This window comes from Sebastes umbrosus, chromosome 8, assembly GCF_015220745.1.
Source record: "Sebastes umbrosus isolate fSebUmb1 chromosome 8, fSebUmb1.pri, whole genome shotgun sequence".
NCBI lineage: Eukaryota > Metazoa > Chordata > Actinopteri > Perciformes > Sebastidae > Sebastes > Sebastes umbrosus.
The window spans coordinates 8,725,565-8,743,228 of record NC_051276.1 but is presented as its reverse complement, the minus strand read 5'-3'; the positions used below and the strand labels follow the sequence as shown (position 1 = coordinate 8,743,228).

Sequence of the window (17,664 nt, the reverse complement as noted above, 5' to 3'; positions counted from 1 at the left end):
CTCAGGTGTTCTCATGCCATGGCGTCTGAAAGACTGTACACAGGATCCAGCTGGAGCTACAACTCCTGAGGCTTTATAGTCTGGTATACCACCACTGAAAGGTCACATCTGAAGACATGGTGTTTTTATTACAGCATTTGAGGGGCATAGCCTCCACTTTGGTTACTTTATTACGTAAAAAGCAGAAATACCACAGTTGCTCTCTAGAGAAATGTTTCAATGAACAGATTTCAGTATTTGGGTCATATCCTGTTAAATGAAGCAACATTTCTGTCCCCATGAATTACGTCCTCACATTTTCTTTAAAATGTGTCAAATATTTATAACAAATGGCTTAAATTATAGTTTAAGGTCTTCTTTATAAAATAAACAAAGAATAATGCATATTTGTTTTTACTTAACTGAGCTTTTTTTGGTATGTGCTCAATGTTACCATGTCGCCAGTGCAAAGTAATTAACTTCTACAAGAACTATAAACCATAAAATTATAAAATATACAAAATATTTTTTAATTAATGTATAGGCCATGTTAAACTCTCACTGATTATATATAAGTGGTAGGAAGAACTAAAGTTATTTTTTTATTTTTTTACCATTGTAATCATTTACTGTGCCCCTTAAGTCATTTTCCACCAGTTTCTTGCCCTCCAAAAAAACAACTGCTATTCCAATAAGACAATTTTCAGGAAGTGACTTATTTTTGGGAGAGAACTCAAAGGAGTTAAGTAGGGAGAACATAAACTTTCACTCATGTCTTTTTTTCCCCAATGTTTCATGATGGTAATCTGTATGTCACACTCTGTTAGGCTCTACCCTGTTATGTCTATAGACCTATATAGACCACTTCACCCATAAGGATTATTATTTGAGTGCCTGAGATCGGCCAATGTTTTCCTGACAGTTAAACATGTCACTATTCTTATATAATGCAAAAAGAGATGAACAATCCATTTTTTTTTTGTTTTTATTTTTAAAAAGTCATGAGGCTGAAATGCTGCTGCATAACAAGAATGACCCATTTAACAAAGGTACTTAAAAATTAAAAAAATACATCATACCCACATGACCAGATTGTAGGGGGCCCCTATTGACCATCTGTTTGTGGTCACTTGGTTTAACACTAATTAATTTGGGAATATACACCGTACATTTTGACACACAGCCCCTCTACAACACAGGTAATAATGCTGGGCCCACATTGTTTCAAATGATGTGACTTACTGGTGCATGTTCCCAAATGGATTTGCAATTAATCAACAAAATGTGACTGGGACAGTTATTTGCTTTGTCCAGTAGGTAATTTAGCCTTGCTAAAGAGGAAATAATAAAAATGACTTAAATACAAACGGCTACAAATGTGTCTCTTGATTGGTTACAGGCTATTTATCAGCATTTTTTTTTAAACTATGAGAAAAGGTCTGCAAATCAGCAGTTCATCTACAAGGGACAACATATTCTGTGCTTTGGCACTAAAATATAGACTAAAAACACTTGATTTTGCCAAAGCAATGCATAAACGACATGAGCTGCTACTCACACATTAACATTGATTGAACATTAAATGGTGAAACCACTCCAGGATGAAGAAATACAGGAAATATAATCTGCTGTTGCATTCTAAATTCAGTTTGTCTGATGCCACATGTATTACATCATTTCCTGTTAGTATAAAATTACCTAGAGTTGGAATTTTATCAATTTAAATCAGGATCTATCTGATGAAAGCTACAATACTACAATCCTGGCAGAACCAGACATGTGCCAGCTGTTGTGACAGATTTATTGGCCTTCAGAATAGTTCTGAATAAGTACTAGATAAACATCTAGGTGTGACTTTTGACCACGACTTAAATTCTAAAATCAAATCAATAAGTGAATCCAGTGTCCTCTTTCAAAACACTTTATTCTGATTTTGGTTAATTCTACTTCCCCATATTTTATCATTTTTACCCAGTTACAGCATCACTTTTCATTATGTATTTTATTATAACACATTATAACATTTAGAGAAGTGCTCTGTAAATAAGGTTCATTGTTCTTGTTACTTGACCTCTGTCAATACTCAGTGGGATTTGATATCTAGCCCCAACTACTGTGTAATTATCACTAGGACATGCTGACAATGTTGTTTCCCTGTGGCCATTTATATATATAAAAAAAGTATGACATAAATGCAGCAGTACATGAGTGTTTTGACTTGACACTAGTTTGAAATGGTCAAAAAATAATGTTATGGGTAATCAGACCTCTGGTGTCAGACATCCCGGTGTTTGTTACAGTTTTTAAAAGGACAACTATCAACTGCTTTAAAAAAAGGTCCAGTGTGTAGGATTTGGCGGCATCTTGCCGTGAGGTTGCAGATTACAAACAAGTGAAACTTCTCCCAGCGTGCCAACTGTGTAGGAGAACTACGGTGGCCGATGCGAAAACGTCGAATCTAGAGCCAGTGTACGGTTTGTCCGTTCTGGGCTACTGTAGAAACACGGCTGTGCAACATAGCGGACTCCATAAAGAGGACCCGCTCCCTATGTAGATATAAACGTCTCCTTCTAATGTAAGGTAGATCTCCCTAAATGCTACACACTGGCCCTTTACAGTCCAACCATTGGAGAGCGAGTTGGCCCAGCAGTACTCCCTGCAAACTAGAAGCAGGTAAAAGAAGCCACTGAAGAAAGTGATGAGACTCTGACTATATCACCAGTCTTCATGATGGCAAAATCTATGAAAAATAAATGCATATTGGCAAACAACTACAATTCATTTTTAATTGTCCAAATAAGTTTTTGTTGACAGTCCTGCCAGTGGATGCTTCTAGTTATGGTCCTTCATCCACTGCTCAGTCCACTCAACCAGCTGCTCCAGGTTGCGCTCCAGGTCCTCGGGAGTGTTGCTGTGCAGCTGGTGGACGATCTCCTCGCTGTAGGCCTCCCTGGCCTCCTCGTAGATGGTCTGGAAGATCTCGCACTGCACGTTGTCCTGCAGCTTCTTCCCCGTGTAACCCCTGTCAAGTCACACAGAGGACAGAGTCCACGTCAGACAGGAAGAGGGAGACAAACCGCGACAACTCTGCTCACGAGGGGAGTGTTTTCCTCATTATGGTAAAGCGAATAAAGCAAATGTATTTCCTTTAACCCAAACCACAAACTTTTCCTAAGCCTAACCACATAGTTTTGTTTTCCTAAGTAAACATACATAGAAAATGTATTTTGAAAAGAGACTGCATGCATGTAACGAGCGGAACCTGTACGTTTCCTGTGAACACAGAAGTATGGACCGTGTTATCAGCCAGTGAACACACAAATGCCATTTTTTAAGTGTCATGTACTGGTAGATCAGCAGCGGTATACCAATAGAAGTGCCCCAACTGTGACACACACCACTCAGAATCTGCACATTCCACTAAAACAAGAGTGGCATACCATAAGCCACTTCTTGATCTTAGCACCTGCAAAAGGTTTGAAATTGTTCAAAGATGCAAACCAGAACCTGAAATCATGCTGGCACTAGTTCGATGGTCCACAGTTGGATACGAGTCACACATTTATTGAGGTTCAGTATACACGAGGGAATGAAATGGAAGTTACCTGTTCTCTAGCCGTGTGTACAGCTGGGTGTTGTCTGTGCGGAGGACAAAGACGATGTGGAACCAGCGTTCAGGGAACAGGTCGCAGCCGTGATAGTCGACAATCGCACCACCTTCTACCATCTTTTCATCCAGCTCATCCACCACCTGCAGGATCACAATAAGTCACAATATTTTACATTTGACACCCACCCAACCTAATTCAATCTGTAGTGAGAAAAGTTTAAAAAGAACTCTATATCTGTAGTCCAACATATTCAGATTACTAGGTGCTGCTCTACTGTCAGGAGTGGCTGGCCTGGCCTTGAGGCAGCAGGAATGAGATTCTAAGCCTATCTTTGTTTCCTAAGTAAACCTACATAAAAAATGTATTTTGAAAAGAGACTGTATGCATGTAACGAGCGAAACCTGTACATTTCCTGTGAACACAGAAGTAAGGACCGTCATCATGGGCAATGAAGGTTGCTGGTGTACCAGAAAGAACACTGGGAATCCGAGCTCAGTGAGTTTAACCAAGACGTGCAATAAGGAAGCAGAGTGGTGCAGCGGTTCCAAATCATATCCAATGGAACACTTGGTTGTTTCTAGTTTTGTGCAGTACAGATCAGCATATCATAACCAGGTTCAAAGATCACGTGTGTGGAATTTAACTCACCCCGTCCTCATCCAAAATCGGGCACTGGTACTCTTCGTCATAGCCATCATAAAGGTTTCCTGGGGAGAGAGAGAAAATCAGGATGTCTGTTTGTGACATTTATCTGCTGTTATTTACATACTAAGACTAAAAGCAACACACTGGGTGAAGACTCAAACTAGGGCCAGCTACGGCAGCACATGGCCAATGAGGGTTATGATCTGTAATACATCATTAGGATGAAGGATGCTCTGTCCTGTAGGTGCTCGTTCCAGTCTGTTGTGAAAGTTGGTTTACCTTCCTGGGCCAGGTCTCCTATGTTGATATAGCTCAGTCCTGTCCGCTCGGCTAGCTCCTTTCCTAAAGTGGTCTTTCCAACACCAGGGGTTCCTGTATCACAATTATAATCACATTTATTGCCAAGTAGTAAAAATAAAAGCAAATATTGCAAAAATCAAGACACAAAAATAAAGAAAAATATAGTAAAAATTTGAAAAATACTATATAAAAATATTTATGAAGTAAAAATGAGAGGAGAGGATTAACTTTCTAGATTTAATTCAAGAATTAAATCACAATCACATTTATCGCCAAGTAGTAAAAATAAAAGCAAATATTGCAAAAATCCAGACACAAAAATCAAGAATAATATAATAAAAAAATTAAAAATACTATAAAAAAATATGTAAAAATATTTATGAAGTAAAAATGAGAGGAGAGAGGATTAACTTTCTAGATTTAATTCAAGAACATTCAGTGTTGCCCTGTTTTAAAGGTGAAGTAATGCATCATCATGGTGATCTGATCAGGTTGTTGAGTAGTACCAATGACTCTGCAGTGAAGATACTACATGTTAACCTTTCAACTACCCACCTGGCATCTCATAGTTATTAACTCATAGTTAAAAGGGGTAAAGCTCCATCTATACGTCACCTGGTCGTGATGCAAATCAAAATGAGTCGAATAATATGGCATCAATAACAACAACAACTCTCCTGATCAAATTGGCGAGCTATAACATCCCAAAGTTAAACTCCTACAAAGTCACTGGTGTGTATTTATCAGCCGCGGGTATCTTGTTGAAGCTATCTACCTAAAAGACACGCAGTATGAAGTTTACATCACCTGTCAGCAGGATGTTTGGTCTCTTCCTCGCCTTCATAGCTCTGCTAGCAGCAAACACGTGTCTCCACGACGGGTACCTGAAAGACAGAATAATCCATTTAACTCTATCAATGCCACTCTAGACGGACTCTTTAGTCTCTCTACATGTCAATAAACTAACCTGGAAAAAGAGGAATCGGACAAAATGGAAGTCTTGGGTAGATAGCTAAAGCTAGCTAGATGTTTGCTAACACGTCGAGCAAACACTGCAGTGAGTGAACTGAGGCTTGAGATGTGTAGGTCGCGAACGAGCCGGTTCATTGAGCCGGTTCAAAGAGCCGCTTCAAAGAGTAGGTTCAAAGAGCCGGCTCTCTTAAGTGAACGATAAGAGCCAGCTCCGTCCGAGAGCCGTTTATTTATTTTTATTTTTTTTGTTTAATTAATTCAAGGCAGAATGATAGGACAAAATGTTCTCCGCGCCACGTGAACTCCATGCACTGACTGTGACTGAATGTTGTATATCAGGTGATGACAGACAAGGATCATACCATCAAGCGGGGAGGGGCGGGGGTGCGCGGCGCACTGACGGTCTACAGGTACAGAGCAGGAGGGTGAGGAGGAGAGAAAGAGAGAGGAGTGCAGTGCGCGAATAGCAGACGAGATGAGTGACAGTCGGAAACGAAGCAGCATGTAAAATTACGATATTCTGGAAATTATAAGGTTTAATATAATTATATTGAATCATTTAAGTGATATATGTGAACACATACTAATCACAGGTCAAAACAGCGCTAAATTTGGCTGAACTATAAAAGGAAGAAGTGATAAAATGAAGAGCCGTTTGAGAGCCGAAAGAGCCGGCTCTTCTTGGTGAGCTGAGTCAAATGATCTGGCTCACTAAAAAGAGCCGTAATTCCCATCACTAACTGAGGCTTCACGTCAGTTTTACGTCAATGAACAGTCCGTTTGCGGCACTTGCGAGTCACCGGAGTTTAAATCCTGACGTTAAACTTCACTTTGCGTCGCAGCTCCTTTAACTCTTTAGTGACATTAGTGTTGTTTATTAATTCGTTTTCATTACACCTGAACAAGAGTTTGAAGTGACGGAAACACCGTGTGTGCTTCTGACACATTAAATGGTCCAAACAAGGTGAGTTAATACGGATATATATCATCTTATAACAACATAAACAAAGAAGTTAGTTGACGTTAGCTAGTTAGTAGTACCATAACAGTACCGGTATATCACCGAGAGACATTTAAATAGACTGTAATGTACTTTTAATGTCACTTAATGGGTAACGTTAGCTGTATGTTTGAGATGTGATGATAAGGTCATCTTAATACATGTGTGGCAGCACAATAACAAGGGAAAAACAAGAAGTTAAACTAAAGATAGTGTTATAAGGAACTTTAATTATCCACCCAGCCTTTCTTTATGCTGTATACTTTGTATACTAAGCGCTAAATGTGATGTATAAAGTAAGCTACTTGGGTCACATCATCAGGAATGATCTATGTGATGATGATGATGTGCAGCACCAGTGTTGCAGACTGTATAAACAAGCCAATATGCTGGCACCATGAATGTACACATAGGATTTTGTACACCTTTTATACGTAGCATCAGTGAATGATGATCTCTATCACTCCTGATGTGTTTGGTTTCACTGATGGAACATAATGATATTGTAGATTACCTGTTAATATTTCAGGTGAGCAGGATGGTGCTGCAGCTGCAGAATGAGTTTGTTTTTAAATAGGCTGTGTATAGTCTGAATGTGTATTAACAGCATTTCAGTGACTGTTTAAATTTACTACATTTGTTAAAGTAGCTGAAATAAAATCAGTCCTCTTTTAAATGAACTAACAATGTGAACACAAACGGAACCGAGTCCCTTTTTTGTTGGTCCACTTTTTGGTCCACTTTAAGAGGACTGAGTTTGGTTAATTTAAATAGGACTATATGTGAAAACACACTAAGTGTACAGATGATGTTAAAGCAGCCCTCTTTAAAGGTCCCATATTGTAAAAAGTAAGATTTTCACGTCTTTTATATTATAAAGCAGGTTTAAGTGCTTTATAAATACTGTGAAAGTATCGAAGCGCTCAATATACAGAGAAATACCCACAGCCCCGTATTCAGAAATTGTGCGTTTGAAACACGCCGTTAGGATTTCTGTCCATTTGTGATGTCACAAATATACAATATTTAGACCATTACACGGTTTTAAACGTAAACATTCTAAATGTGTCCCAGTTTATTTCCTGGTTGCAGTGTATGTGAATAACATCAGCTGACAGGAAGTAAACAAGGACCTAAACTGTTGCCTAGCAACGCAATTCCGTTGCAATTCCATTGAAATACACTAAAACGGAGCGTTTCAGACAGAGGGGGGAATACAGGTATATTAAAGCAGACAGTATGAGGAAAATAAAGGTTTTATTGAACATTACAGCATGTAAACATGTTCTAGTAGAAACACAAAATACAAGTATGAACCTCAAAATGAGCACGATATGGGACCTTTAAAGCCTACTGTACTCCACTCTACACAGCCCGCTTGTGGTGCAGTTGTAGTAAATCAAAACATGAAAAAGCTTCAGGTGGCATTTAGGATGGATTCAGAATCTTGCTCTCAAGATGGACAAGTGCAACTTCATCTGTTTGTGACGAATAATGTTCACATCTTTAACGCTGTTTTGAGGAATTTTATATATAAATCTATGTGTAGATCAATTGATTAAAAAATGTAATCATAATGCCCTTAACCGAGGAAACACAAAGTGACACAAGGTATTCCTCTTGTTTTTGGAAGCATTGAAACAAATTTCTCTGTCTGTAAGGTGTTCTGTGTATTTTTTTATCACTGTGGACTTGTGAACTGCAATGTGTATATCTCTCTGTTGTTGTCCTCATATTGCATTGTTTTTTATCTGATATGGACCTTTGTGTTTGACATAGTATTAGTAATAGTGAAGTAGTAGTAGACTGAAGAGACTGAAATTGAATTGATAACTATGTCCTGTTTTTGCTGCCCTATGTTAGCTAGATCTAATAGCATCACCACCAACAACAACTGGTCCCGCTGCTTTTCAGTTCTTTGTTGAACTGCTTATGTTACCATCAATGTGAAGCACCACGGTGAAGGATGGACAAGCTTTCTGTGGGAGATAAAGCTGCTTCAAGCAGAGTAAGTTCTTTAAGAGGCCTAATGTTTCTCTCTCTCTCTCTCTCTTTATTTTATATTTTATATATATACACACATACACATTTAATCACACATAATGTTTCTTCAGGAATAATTTGTGTCCTTCCAGTGGTAAGGTACCTCCTCTTCACCGAGCACACAAGGACCCCTGTCTCTTCCTGTAAATTATATTTAACATCTGGTTCTGTCTAGTAATCACTTTTAACTTGGCTGTAATTTATAAACTTTGACCTACTGTAGACATCCTCCCTCAGTTGGTCCCTTTTAAATCTTAAATCATTTTTGTTTGACTGTGTTTATAATAGCTGAACCGCTGGGTGGATCCGTCCTTCACTGACTTGCCGGGGGAAAGCTTTGCTCCTTCTAGAAGGAGAAAGGGCAGCCAGGTTTTGTGCTCTAAGGCTGAGCCTAAGAAGCCCAGGAAGAGGACAGGAGGAGATGCCGGCAGATCAGACCCACGCACGTCCTACCAGCTCGAAGAGTCAGCCCAGAGGGACCAGGATGAGCCGTGGGTGGACAGATACTGGCCCCGTGCACAGGTCAGCATCATCGCTTTTGACATTTGTTCTAGTATCCATGAACACATTTGGATACAGCCAACAACTGGTCTGAATCCAAATGGCCCCAAATGGTTATATATTAACTCTTTCAATGTACTTGGGGGGGAAAATATGAACCAGTCCATTCAGGCATGCAGTGGCCACATGAATAGGAAGTCATTTTCTACACTGTGCTTCAACTTTGATTACTGCCAGTTCATCATAGAGTCCTGTGAGCATGTCTTCGCAGCTGATATCCATTAATTCCCCCCCAGCAGCAGCAGTGATCAGGGGTTTACGTTTATTTGATTTGAGTGTCTGGAGGCTGAAGGCTCTAATTGTATATGTTTAGCTGTGATACATGTTCAAGACTGAATATTCTAGTTTATATTAATTGTATTATTTTTGTGTGTGTTTGTGTGTAGGCGGAGTTAGCTGTTCACAAGAAGAAGATAGAGGAAGTGGAGAACTGGATGAGAATTCACTCAAACACATCAAAGGCAATTATAATATAATAAAATTTCACGATTTCAGTATCTGAACTTTGTCTCATAGCGTCTGTGAGGAATTTTGCCCAAGTTATGACCTTTTTATTTAGTGATATGAATAACAATACATCTACTTCCTTCCTGGTAAAGAAAACAAGCAAACTACTGAAAAAACTGAGCTTTGCTGGCAGGAGTGTCAGTCATGTAATTGGGTCCTGAGACCAAGATATATACCAGGAGCTCATCTGATTTGAAACTATTAAATGTTGTCTGTGGAGGTCTTAATTAGTGAAAATAAAGGTTCAATGTTAGCTTGGCTGTTGTCCTCTACAGGGTGGTATAGTGCTGCTGACGGGACCGTCAGGCTGTGGAAAGACTGCCACAGTCCAGGTTTTGTCTCGGGAGCTGGGCCTCAGGGTTCAGGAGTGGACCAACCCCTCCAACCTGGAGCCATACAACAGCAGTCAGCAAGGTGAGGAGAAAACCCTTCCTGCCCTTCCCGCCTCATACCTATCATTCTCACTGTCCAACTATGAATTAGCATGAAGTTAGTATCATTAATGTAAAAGATGAATTAGCTTTTTGATTGGAAAAACTACCCCCTAAGTGATCAGAAAAATTTGAAACAACAAAAAACTGCTTTTGTTGAGACTGTGTCAGAGAGGAGAGTTGGTGCTGATGTATTGGAATTGTTTCTAATATTTTATAAAAGCCATGTTAGGCTTCTCCACCCTGTTTTTTCTGACGTGTCTCTAATTCTCCGTCTTTTTGTCAGAATGGAGGATGAACGGCTTTTCCTGCACCTCCCAGACAGCCCAGTTCCAGGACTTCCTCCTCAGAGCAAACAAGTACAGCTGCCTGAAGATGTTGGGTGATGGAGGAGCTACAGACAGGAAAATCATACTGGTGGAGGTATGTTCTGTACTACACCTTCAACTGAAGCCACTGTTCCTGTATTCCGTCAGATGTTAACTGTGAAATGTGCTTTGTTCAACTGTGTGTTTCTATCACTTTGTTCTTTGTAATGCACTCCTCATGGTATAAGGCGTTGTCTGCCTCTCATAATATTGTCTGATGACTGATACATTGGTCTAACGCTGCTTTGTTGACACTTGATCATCACCTGTTCCCTCCTTTAGGATTTCCCAAACCAGTTCTACAGGCAGCCTGGCAGCATGCACGATATCCTGAGGTGAGATCAGAGTTTATCACCGTACATTCCTTTCATGCCTTCACACAGAAAACCAGGAGAAGTTACTATGATGATGCACATCTTTGAGGCCATCTGTAATAGTTAAGACAGAGGCATAATGACCAGTACCAGTACCAGCACTACTGGTTTAACTTTGCAGCTTTCAGTTTCTCCTTTTTTGTGTAAAAGAGAATGATAGGAGGCCTTTGAACGTTAAGACATATTGGCCTTTCTACGGGACACAGTATACAGGGTGTTCATTAATTGTATTCAGTTCTGTGTCCATGAATTAGTGCTATCTAATCTGTTTTATTTCCCAGCTCAATGTGAGATCGTGTCCTGCTGTGTGTCTTCCAGGCGCTTTGTGAAGACCAGTCGATGCCCCCTGGTGTTCGTAGTGTCAGACAGTCTGAGTGGAGACAGCAGCTCGCGCTTCCTTTTCCCCAGAGAGATCCAGGAGGAGCTGGACATCAGCAGCATCAGGTTCCGTGCGACACACACTGATGGCTTTTGACAGCGATGTTTGACCTTTATGGAAAAACCCACATTAGACCCCAGAGACCCCTGTTAGATACAGTTCAGTCACAGCTGTGGACTGAGAAAGGAAGGTTGTGCTTGTACATTCATGGCCAGGGCGTTCCTTGCTAAAAAAATACTTCAAAGGGGATACATAATTGAAAAAAGCTTGAGAACCACTGCTCTAAAGGATCCTCTACTGGGGGGCACTGGATTCCACTGAACATTATTTTGTGTGATTGCAGTTTTAATCCGGTGGCTCCAACCACAATGATGAAGGTCCTGACTCGAATTTCAACCCTGGAGGCAGGAAAGGTGAAAGGAATCCTTGCAATTTGATTACACATATTAGTACAATTGTGTTTTTTTACAGCGTATTTTCCCATAATTCTAAGCAGAGCTGTGGGAGGATGTGCGTCCCAGACCAAGAAGTGTTGGAAAAGCTGTGTTCAGGAAGCTCAGGAGATATTCGCAGTGCCGTCAACAGCCTCCAGTTTTCGTCCCTCCCAGGTCAGACGTAAATCTGCAAAAAACCACACCAGAGTAGTAAAGAGTGTACACACATGCATACCATGAACTTTGCTATGAATACATTTTGATTGTAATGATCACATGGCCTTTCCTATGAACAAATATTGTTGCCCTGTGTCATCAACTGACATCCAAGATCTTTTATCATCATTGTAACTTTCCAGACACGTCGTTGGAAAAGGGGCTGTGGAGGCTGAAGAAGGACAGACATGCGACTTCACAGGGAAAAGCTGTTTCCAGAACAAACCAGAGGAAGAAGAAGTCCAAACACTCTAAGGAGCAGGAAGAAGAGCAGGCTATTGGAGGGAAAGATGCTTCTTTGTTCCTGTTCAGAGCACTGGGAAAGATACTGCACTGCAAACGTGAGTCATATCTCCCAGTTTCCATACAAGTATCTCCTAACAAGTATTGTGTGTGTGCATCAAAGCCTGATATATCTTCTTCCTCTGTGCCATATAGCTTCATTGTTGTCCACAAGCTGTAACACATCAATGAGCCACACTGTTGCACTGGGTGACATGTTCCTTCATCACCACGAACACACACACTGTAGTTTACTTTGACTCAATCCCACATACACCGTCCTGCTGCCACAGATACTCGCTAGAGAGCCACGGACAGGGTAGGGTAGTCAGAAAGTATTGAGGGACGTACTAACACATTGTTGGTTTTAGTCTTTTCGTGGGACTGGTTGACAATAACTTTTAACTCATATTTTAACTCTTATAACTCATCCTTTAAGGTCTTGATTCCAGAGGAGATCATCAACTTTAATCAACAAAAGGAATCTGATATAGAAATGTGTTTTAATTGGAACATGTTGATGATTGTTAACTAGTCAGGACAGTCACCAGACCCAATTTTGCACCGTAAATTGTCTAAATTAATACAGATTAATGCAGATAGTCATTTGGATTATGAGGACCACAAGAAGCACTATTTCCAGTGTGTGATAAACCCCAAAGTCAGTTTCTGTCAGTGCTCACTGCTGATTTACCTGCTGAAAGTCCTTTGCAGCAGCAAGCATAATATGGTCACCGAAGAGGAAGACCGCTGCACTGTGGCTTTGGTCGATCACACCTTATAGTACTGCAGTAATTGTAAGTGACAGAGAGGCCAATAGTTTGTATGCTTGGTTGTTTGTCACTAACAGGAGGGAAACACGAAGATGCTGAAGCAGCTGAATGTGCACCTGGACCTGGTCTACCATCTCACCTGTCTCATCATCATAGAGAAGCATTACTTGGAGACCCTGAGGTGCACACATGATTTTTTTTTTTACTAGCTTTTAACATGTACAAAGCAGCATGCCCAAATGTCATTTTTAGTCTTTGAGAACACTGAGAACCGGACTGTCTGTGTCTCTTTTGTTCAGTTGGTTGTAGAGCGTTCACACATGTCTGGAGAGTTCTTCAACCTGTACCTCCACCAGAACTACCTGGACTTCTTCTCTCAGGTGGAGGATGTGGAGCGAGCCAGCGAGTATCTGTCTGATGCTGACCTCCTCACTTCGGATTGGACGGTCAGTCTTTCCCCAGACATTAAAAAGTAATATGAATGCTTTGATCAATAGAATCTGAACTGAAGTGTTCCTGTTGTTTGGATACTATATTTAAGGAGTTGTTCTCACAGTAATATAGCATACCACCAGTTCCATGCCCCGACCTATAACAAAGCTGACATATATCTTGGACCTCTGCAAACCAAGACTGGCGTGTTCATGTCAGCAGGCATTCATACTGAAAATAGCACTACGTTTAAAAAAAAAAAAAGATGTCTGTGAGATGATGAAATGACAACCAGAAAGCATATTTTAAATGAATACATCCGCAGGGTTTTATGGCTTGTCAGACACCACAGCCCAGTGGTTTATAATACAATGAGACAGGATTTTACAACTCTGGAAGCTTTTAACAACACCAATCCTTTCTCCTGCGTAGTAGGTAGCACTACAGTGAAGACAGGTAAGTGGTAGAGACTGACAACTTGAATATATCAGTATTGATATTACCTGTGTATTAACAATATATGGTCCATGGTGGATTGTCTGTGAACAATAATCTGTAAAAAGGGCTGTGCTGTGCTGTTCTTCAGAGTCGCAGCACCATGGGGTATTATGGGTCTTCAGTGGCCACCAGGGGGCTCCTTCACTCCAACTCTCAACAAGTTTCTGTTGGCTTCAGACCACTTCACAAACCCAGCTGGCTACTGGTCAACAAGAAGGTAAGACTCATTGGGGATGTTGCGCTGTCATTTTAAGACCGGTTTAAACCTGTGTTGTCTGGATTAAAGACTTGTGGTCTTTCAAATTTAGCGGCTTAAAGAGGGCAACTCTGACAAACTAAAGTAATTTTGGTTACGGTCATAGGTGGCCAGGTTTGTGAACAAGATACATACAGTTGAAAAAAGATCTGTCTGGTGGAAAAACTATGTACCGACGACACTGTTTCTAAATGTCAAACAAACACATATTTGACATTTCACGTATTTATTATTGTCATTATACAGTACAGGATTGCTCAATGAAATGTAGTTGTAGCCCCCTCAACACTACACACACAGAAAATATTCAAACATGAAATTAGAATACATTACAAACAATAAGAAGAAATAAAAAAAAGGAAGAAATAAGGAGGAAAACTAAATTATATTTACAACGAATATATACAGTTATGTATATACAATATATATCGCAAATATCCCCAACAGTAGATATTTTATCTATTTTGTTATTATACTGTTTGACTTGCACCAACATAACCAAAGCAAATTCCTAGTGTAAATCTCTTACACCTGGCAATAAACACAATTCTGATTCTGATTCTGATTCTAATAAGACTGTAATGAGAGTGATGTTGTTCCTGTCAGCACCGAGAGAACTGCCTGGCTGCCCAGTTCCTGTTTAGAAGCTTCTGTCTGACACCAGTCAGCCTGCAGACTGAACTGCTGCCATACCTGGCCAAACTCACCAACCCTATGAGGAACCCAGGTAACACACACACACACACACAAATAAAGGTACTAAACAAAGGTAATTAATGTGTTATTATGACCCTTAAATCCTTTTTGCTGTGAGAAACGGGCATCTCGCCACAATCAACAGAGCTTTGTAAACTCATGTGAACGAGTGTGTCTGTTGATAAAGTTTATGAGGATTCCATTAACAGAAGTGTTCTCTGCTACACTGTGTCTCCCAGCTCAGATAGCTTTTATCCAGGACGTGGGTCAGATGTCACTGAGGAGGTTCCCCGGCAGGTACAGCAGACATTTTCTGTTCCCACAATAGCAGTTATATTCAAGTGTGTCTGTGGGTCGACATGACCCCCAGAGTCTGCAATCACAAAAGATCCAACCAGGCTTTTACAGCAGCAGTCTGTACTGGTGGAAAATATGAAGAGAGGGAGAAATAAGATGAGTAGGACCAAACAGTCGGAATCAAACCGTGGGACATCACCATTACTCTGTGTTAGTCATGTAATTTCAACGGCTAAAATAGTACTGAATGTTTTTTAGACAAAATAATCTTAACTCAGGGTTTACTTGCTAACAGGGCTGTCCCGAATACCATTTTTTGGGCATCGAAGCTTCGGTGAGAAATATTCAAAGGCATTCGAAGCTTTGCAGCGCGCCTTCTGTCTGTCTGTCTGTCTCCATCTTCCACACACATCTACACACAACAAACAGCGATATCCGTTTGACAATAACTAATAATAAGTGATGTTGAATATGAATAATGAATGTCATGGGATTATTCCGTAGTTCATGGGCTATTTTGGGATTTATACTTTATTATTACATACTTATATAATAAAAAAATAAATTAAAAAAAGCATTCGAATACTGATTTGGAGGTCAATTACCATGGCAACGGTCAAAGCTTCGAAGCATTCGGGTCAGCACTACTTGCTAGCTTTATTACTTTTGAACACTACTAATGATTAATTACATTGCTGTTTACGTAAAGCAGCCACACTCTATTTATTACAGAGTAGGGTAATATTAATAATATAGTAACAATTTACATAGTATTTATATTTCTTCTGTTAGGCTACCATTAGTATTGAAAGCATGATAACTAGTTCCATCATCATGTGTTATTTGTTAGATTGATATAGTTACAGAGTTTTAGGATTTTTTTTTTTTTAAATGTATTTACTTTCTTTGGTTAAAGAGCCCACAACGTTGTGTTGCTTGTACCTGTGAAACCAAAGCTACACAAGCTGTGGTTTCACATACATCACCTCAACCATTGATTTAGAATGAGCTTGTGGTGTCCTGATAATGGTGTATAAATGTCAGTGTATAACAACTTACATTTGTGCTTTGTCTTTGTTTTTGTCTTTGGCTTTGTGTTGTGTGTGTGCGTGCGTCCGGCGTGTGTGTGCAGATTAAAACTTGAGGCTCTGACAGACAAAGACCCAGCCCAGCTGGAGAATGAAAGTGAGGAGGAAGAGGAAGGTCAGGGTTTGGTTGAGGACGGTCTGCCAGTCAGTCAGCCCCAACCCACAACAAGCCAAGCCCTGTTGGAGGAGGAGGACATGATCATAGAGGACTATGCCAGTGACTAACACACTCAGCTCTGCCATACATCCAGTCATACTGTGACACAGTTTCACTTTTTCATTGCACAACTTTTTCGTTTGATGGACTTTTGGAGTCTTGGCTTTGTATGGAGGACGATTAGTGCCACGTGAAATAACAAAGTTCTGAGATTAATTTTCTACATTAAATTACACAATACACTGTAAGATTGATCCCAGAACTTAAATAATTCTCTTCGAAACCATACTCCACAGTATGTTGATAACTGTGATTATAGCTCTGGTATTGCCAGTATTTTTGCATAGGCAAGATATGATAAAGAAGCTTGTTGTCTTGTAGAACCTGAATTGAATGTGATTCTATAGCTTGAAACAGGCTCATAATAATATGAAAGCATGGAGATTAATTGTAATAATCTCCAAAAGTAGCCCTTAAAGGAATACTTCACCCCCAAAATGACTTGTTTGTTTATCAATTACTCACCCCGTGTTACCTTGAATTCTTGAAGAAAAGAATCAAAAAAATGGAGAAAAGTTTTGATGAAATTAAAGAAATGGGGGGCCGCATTTAACAACAGCAAAACTATATCAAATCATCCGTTTACAAACACTCACACAACTCCTGCAGTATAATCCACGTGTCATTTATCCAGTCGTATGCTCACTACTTCCCAAACACATGCATCTTCGCTTAAACCTTACTATTTAATACACTTCGTTTGTGTGAGTACTGTTGTTGTTAAACGAGGAGGCATGAGAGAAATACAAAGTTTTCTTTAGGAATTCAAGGTAACACAGGGTGAGTAATTGATATACAAATGATCAACGTAGGAGTGAAGTATTTTTTGAACAGTTCAGTTTGTACCAGTTGAAATATTGTCAGTATTTATTTGTTTTAAGCGCATGTTCAGCACTTGTTTTTTTGTTGTACTTCACATCTTTTTGTTTTGCTGAGTGACTGTTGAGCAGAGATATTAACCTGCAATGGATAGCTGTCTGAGAACAAGCCCAGCCTTTAACTGACTGACTTACTTTTTTTTTTTCCCACAGATGGATGGAAAATAAGAAATATTACAGTAAATGCTTATTGAGGGATACATTGCTTGAATCTAAATAAACTAAATGTGTGAAAGGCTGATCTTTACTTGAACATTATCTTGCTGTTACACTCTCCTTTCACACACACACCCCTTCATCCAATATTTACTCAACCGTTTCACATGAAGCTCTTTTAAATATTCCCTCTGGTGATGATGGTGACTCACTAAACTACTTTCAACTTATTAAATGTGCTATTTCATTCTTGTATCTTTTATGTTACAGT

General features: G+C 39.8%; 2 protein-coding genes and 1 long non-coding RNA gene across 6 annotated transcripts; 2 read left to right on the top strand and 1 right to left on the bottom strand.

Moving 5' to 3' along the window:
* Positions 1-1,884: 1,884 nt before the first annotated feature.
* Positions 1,885-5,662, bottom strand: ak6 (adenylate kinase 6). Its single transcript, XM_037778562.1, has 6 exons — positions 5,503-5,662; positions 5,343-5,419; positions 4,515-4,607; positions 4,239-4,297; positions 3,585-3,730; positions 1,885-3,001 (listed from the first exon to the last, which is right to left on the bottom strand). Exons 1-6 carry the CDS (start codon positions 5,640-5,642, stop codon positions 2,812-2,814), a joined length of 705 nt encoding a protein of 234 aa, XP_037634490.1. The 5' UTR covers positions 5,643-5,662; the 3' UTR covers positions 1,885-2,811.
* Positions 3,741-4,126, top strand: LOC119493354. Its single transcript, XR_005207946.1, has 2 exons — positions 3,741-3,923; positions 4,015-4,126. It is a non-coding gene; the product is annotated as an uncharacterized LOC119493354 (long non-coding RNA).
* A 618-nt stretch (positions 5,663-6,280) lies between the features above and the next one.
* rad17 (RAD17 checkpoint clamp loader component) lies at positions 6,281-17,478 on the top strand. 4 transcript variants are annotated; one of them, XM_037778505.1, is made up of 17 exons: positions 6,282-6,471; positions 8,375-8,515; positions 8,839-9,072; positions 9,498-9,572; positions 9,894-10,032; positions 10,336-10,472; positions 10,700-10,752; positions 11,110-11,235; positions 11,514-11,583; positions 11,664-11,778; positions 11,964-12,161; positions 12,953-13,056; positions 13,175-13,321; positions 13,894-14,022; positions 14,668-14,788; positions 14,997-15,054; positions 16,187-17,478. In XM_037778505.1, exons 2-17 carry the CDS (start codon positions 8,474-8,476, stop codon positions 16,365-16,367), a joined length of 1,929 nt encoding a protein of 642 aa, XP_037634433.1. In that variant the 5' UTR covers positions 6,282-6,471; positions 8,375-8,473; the 3' UTR covers positions 16,368-17,478. The 4 variants fall into 4 exon arrangements, with proteins under 4 accessions (XP_037634435.1, XP_037634433.1, XP_037634431.1 ...); XM_037778503.1 differs by having other exon boundaries at positions 8,371-8,515; XM_037778506.1 differs by having other exon boundaries at positions 6,283-6,471; positions 8,371-8,515; positions 11,667-11,778.
* Positions 17,479-17,664: the final 186 nt, after the last annotated feature.

Bases quoted from the DNA above. Each gene is read 5' to 3' on its own strand.
- ak6 (XM_037778562.1), bottom strand. From the start codon at position 5,642: ATGAACCGGCTCGTTCGCGACCTACACATCTCAAGCCTCAGTTCACTC. The intron at 4,298-4,514 runs GTAAACCAACTT...CTCTCTCCCCAG, and splicing joins AGGAGACCTGGCCCAGGAAG to GAAACCTTTATGATGGCTAT. The intron at 3,731-4,238 runs GTGAGTTAAATT...GTGATCCTGCAG, and splicing joins CGATTTTGGATGAGGACGGG to GTGGTGGATGAGCTGGATGA.
- rad17 (XM_037778505.1), top strand. From the start codon at position 8,474: ATGGACAAGCTTTCTGTGGGAGATAAAGCTGCTTCAAGCAGA. The intron at 9,573-9,893 runs GCAATTATAATA...TGTCCTCTACAG, and splicing joins TTCACTCAAACACATCAAAG to GGTGGTATAGTGCTGCTGAC. The intron at 13,322-13,893 runs GTCAGTCTTTCC...GCTGTTCTTCAG, and splicing joins TCCTCACTTCGGATTGGACG to AGTCGCAGCACCATGGGGTA.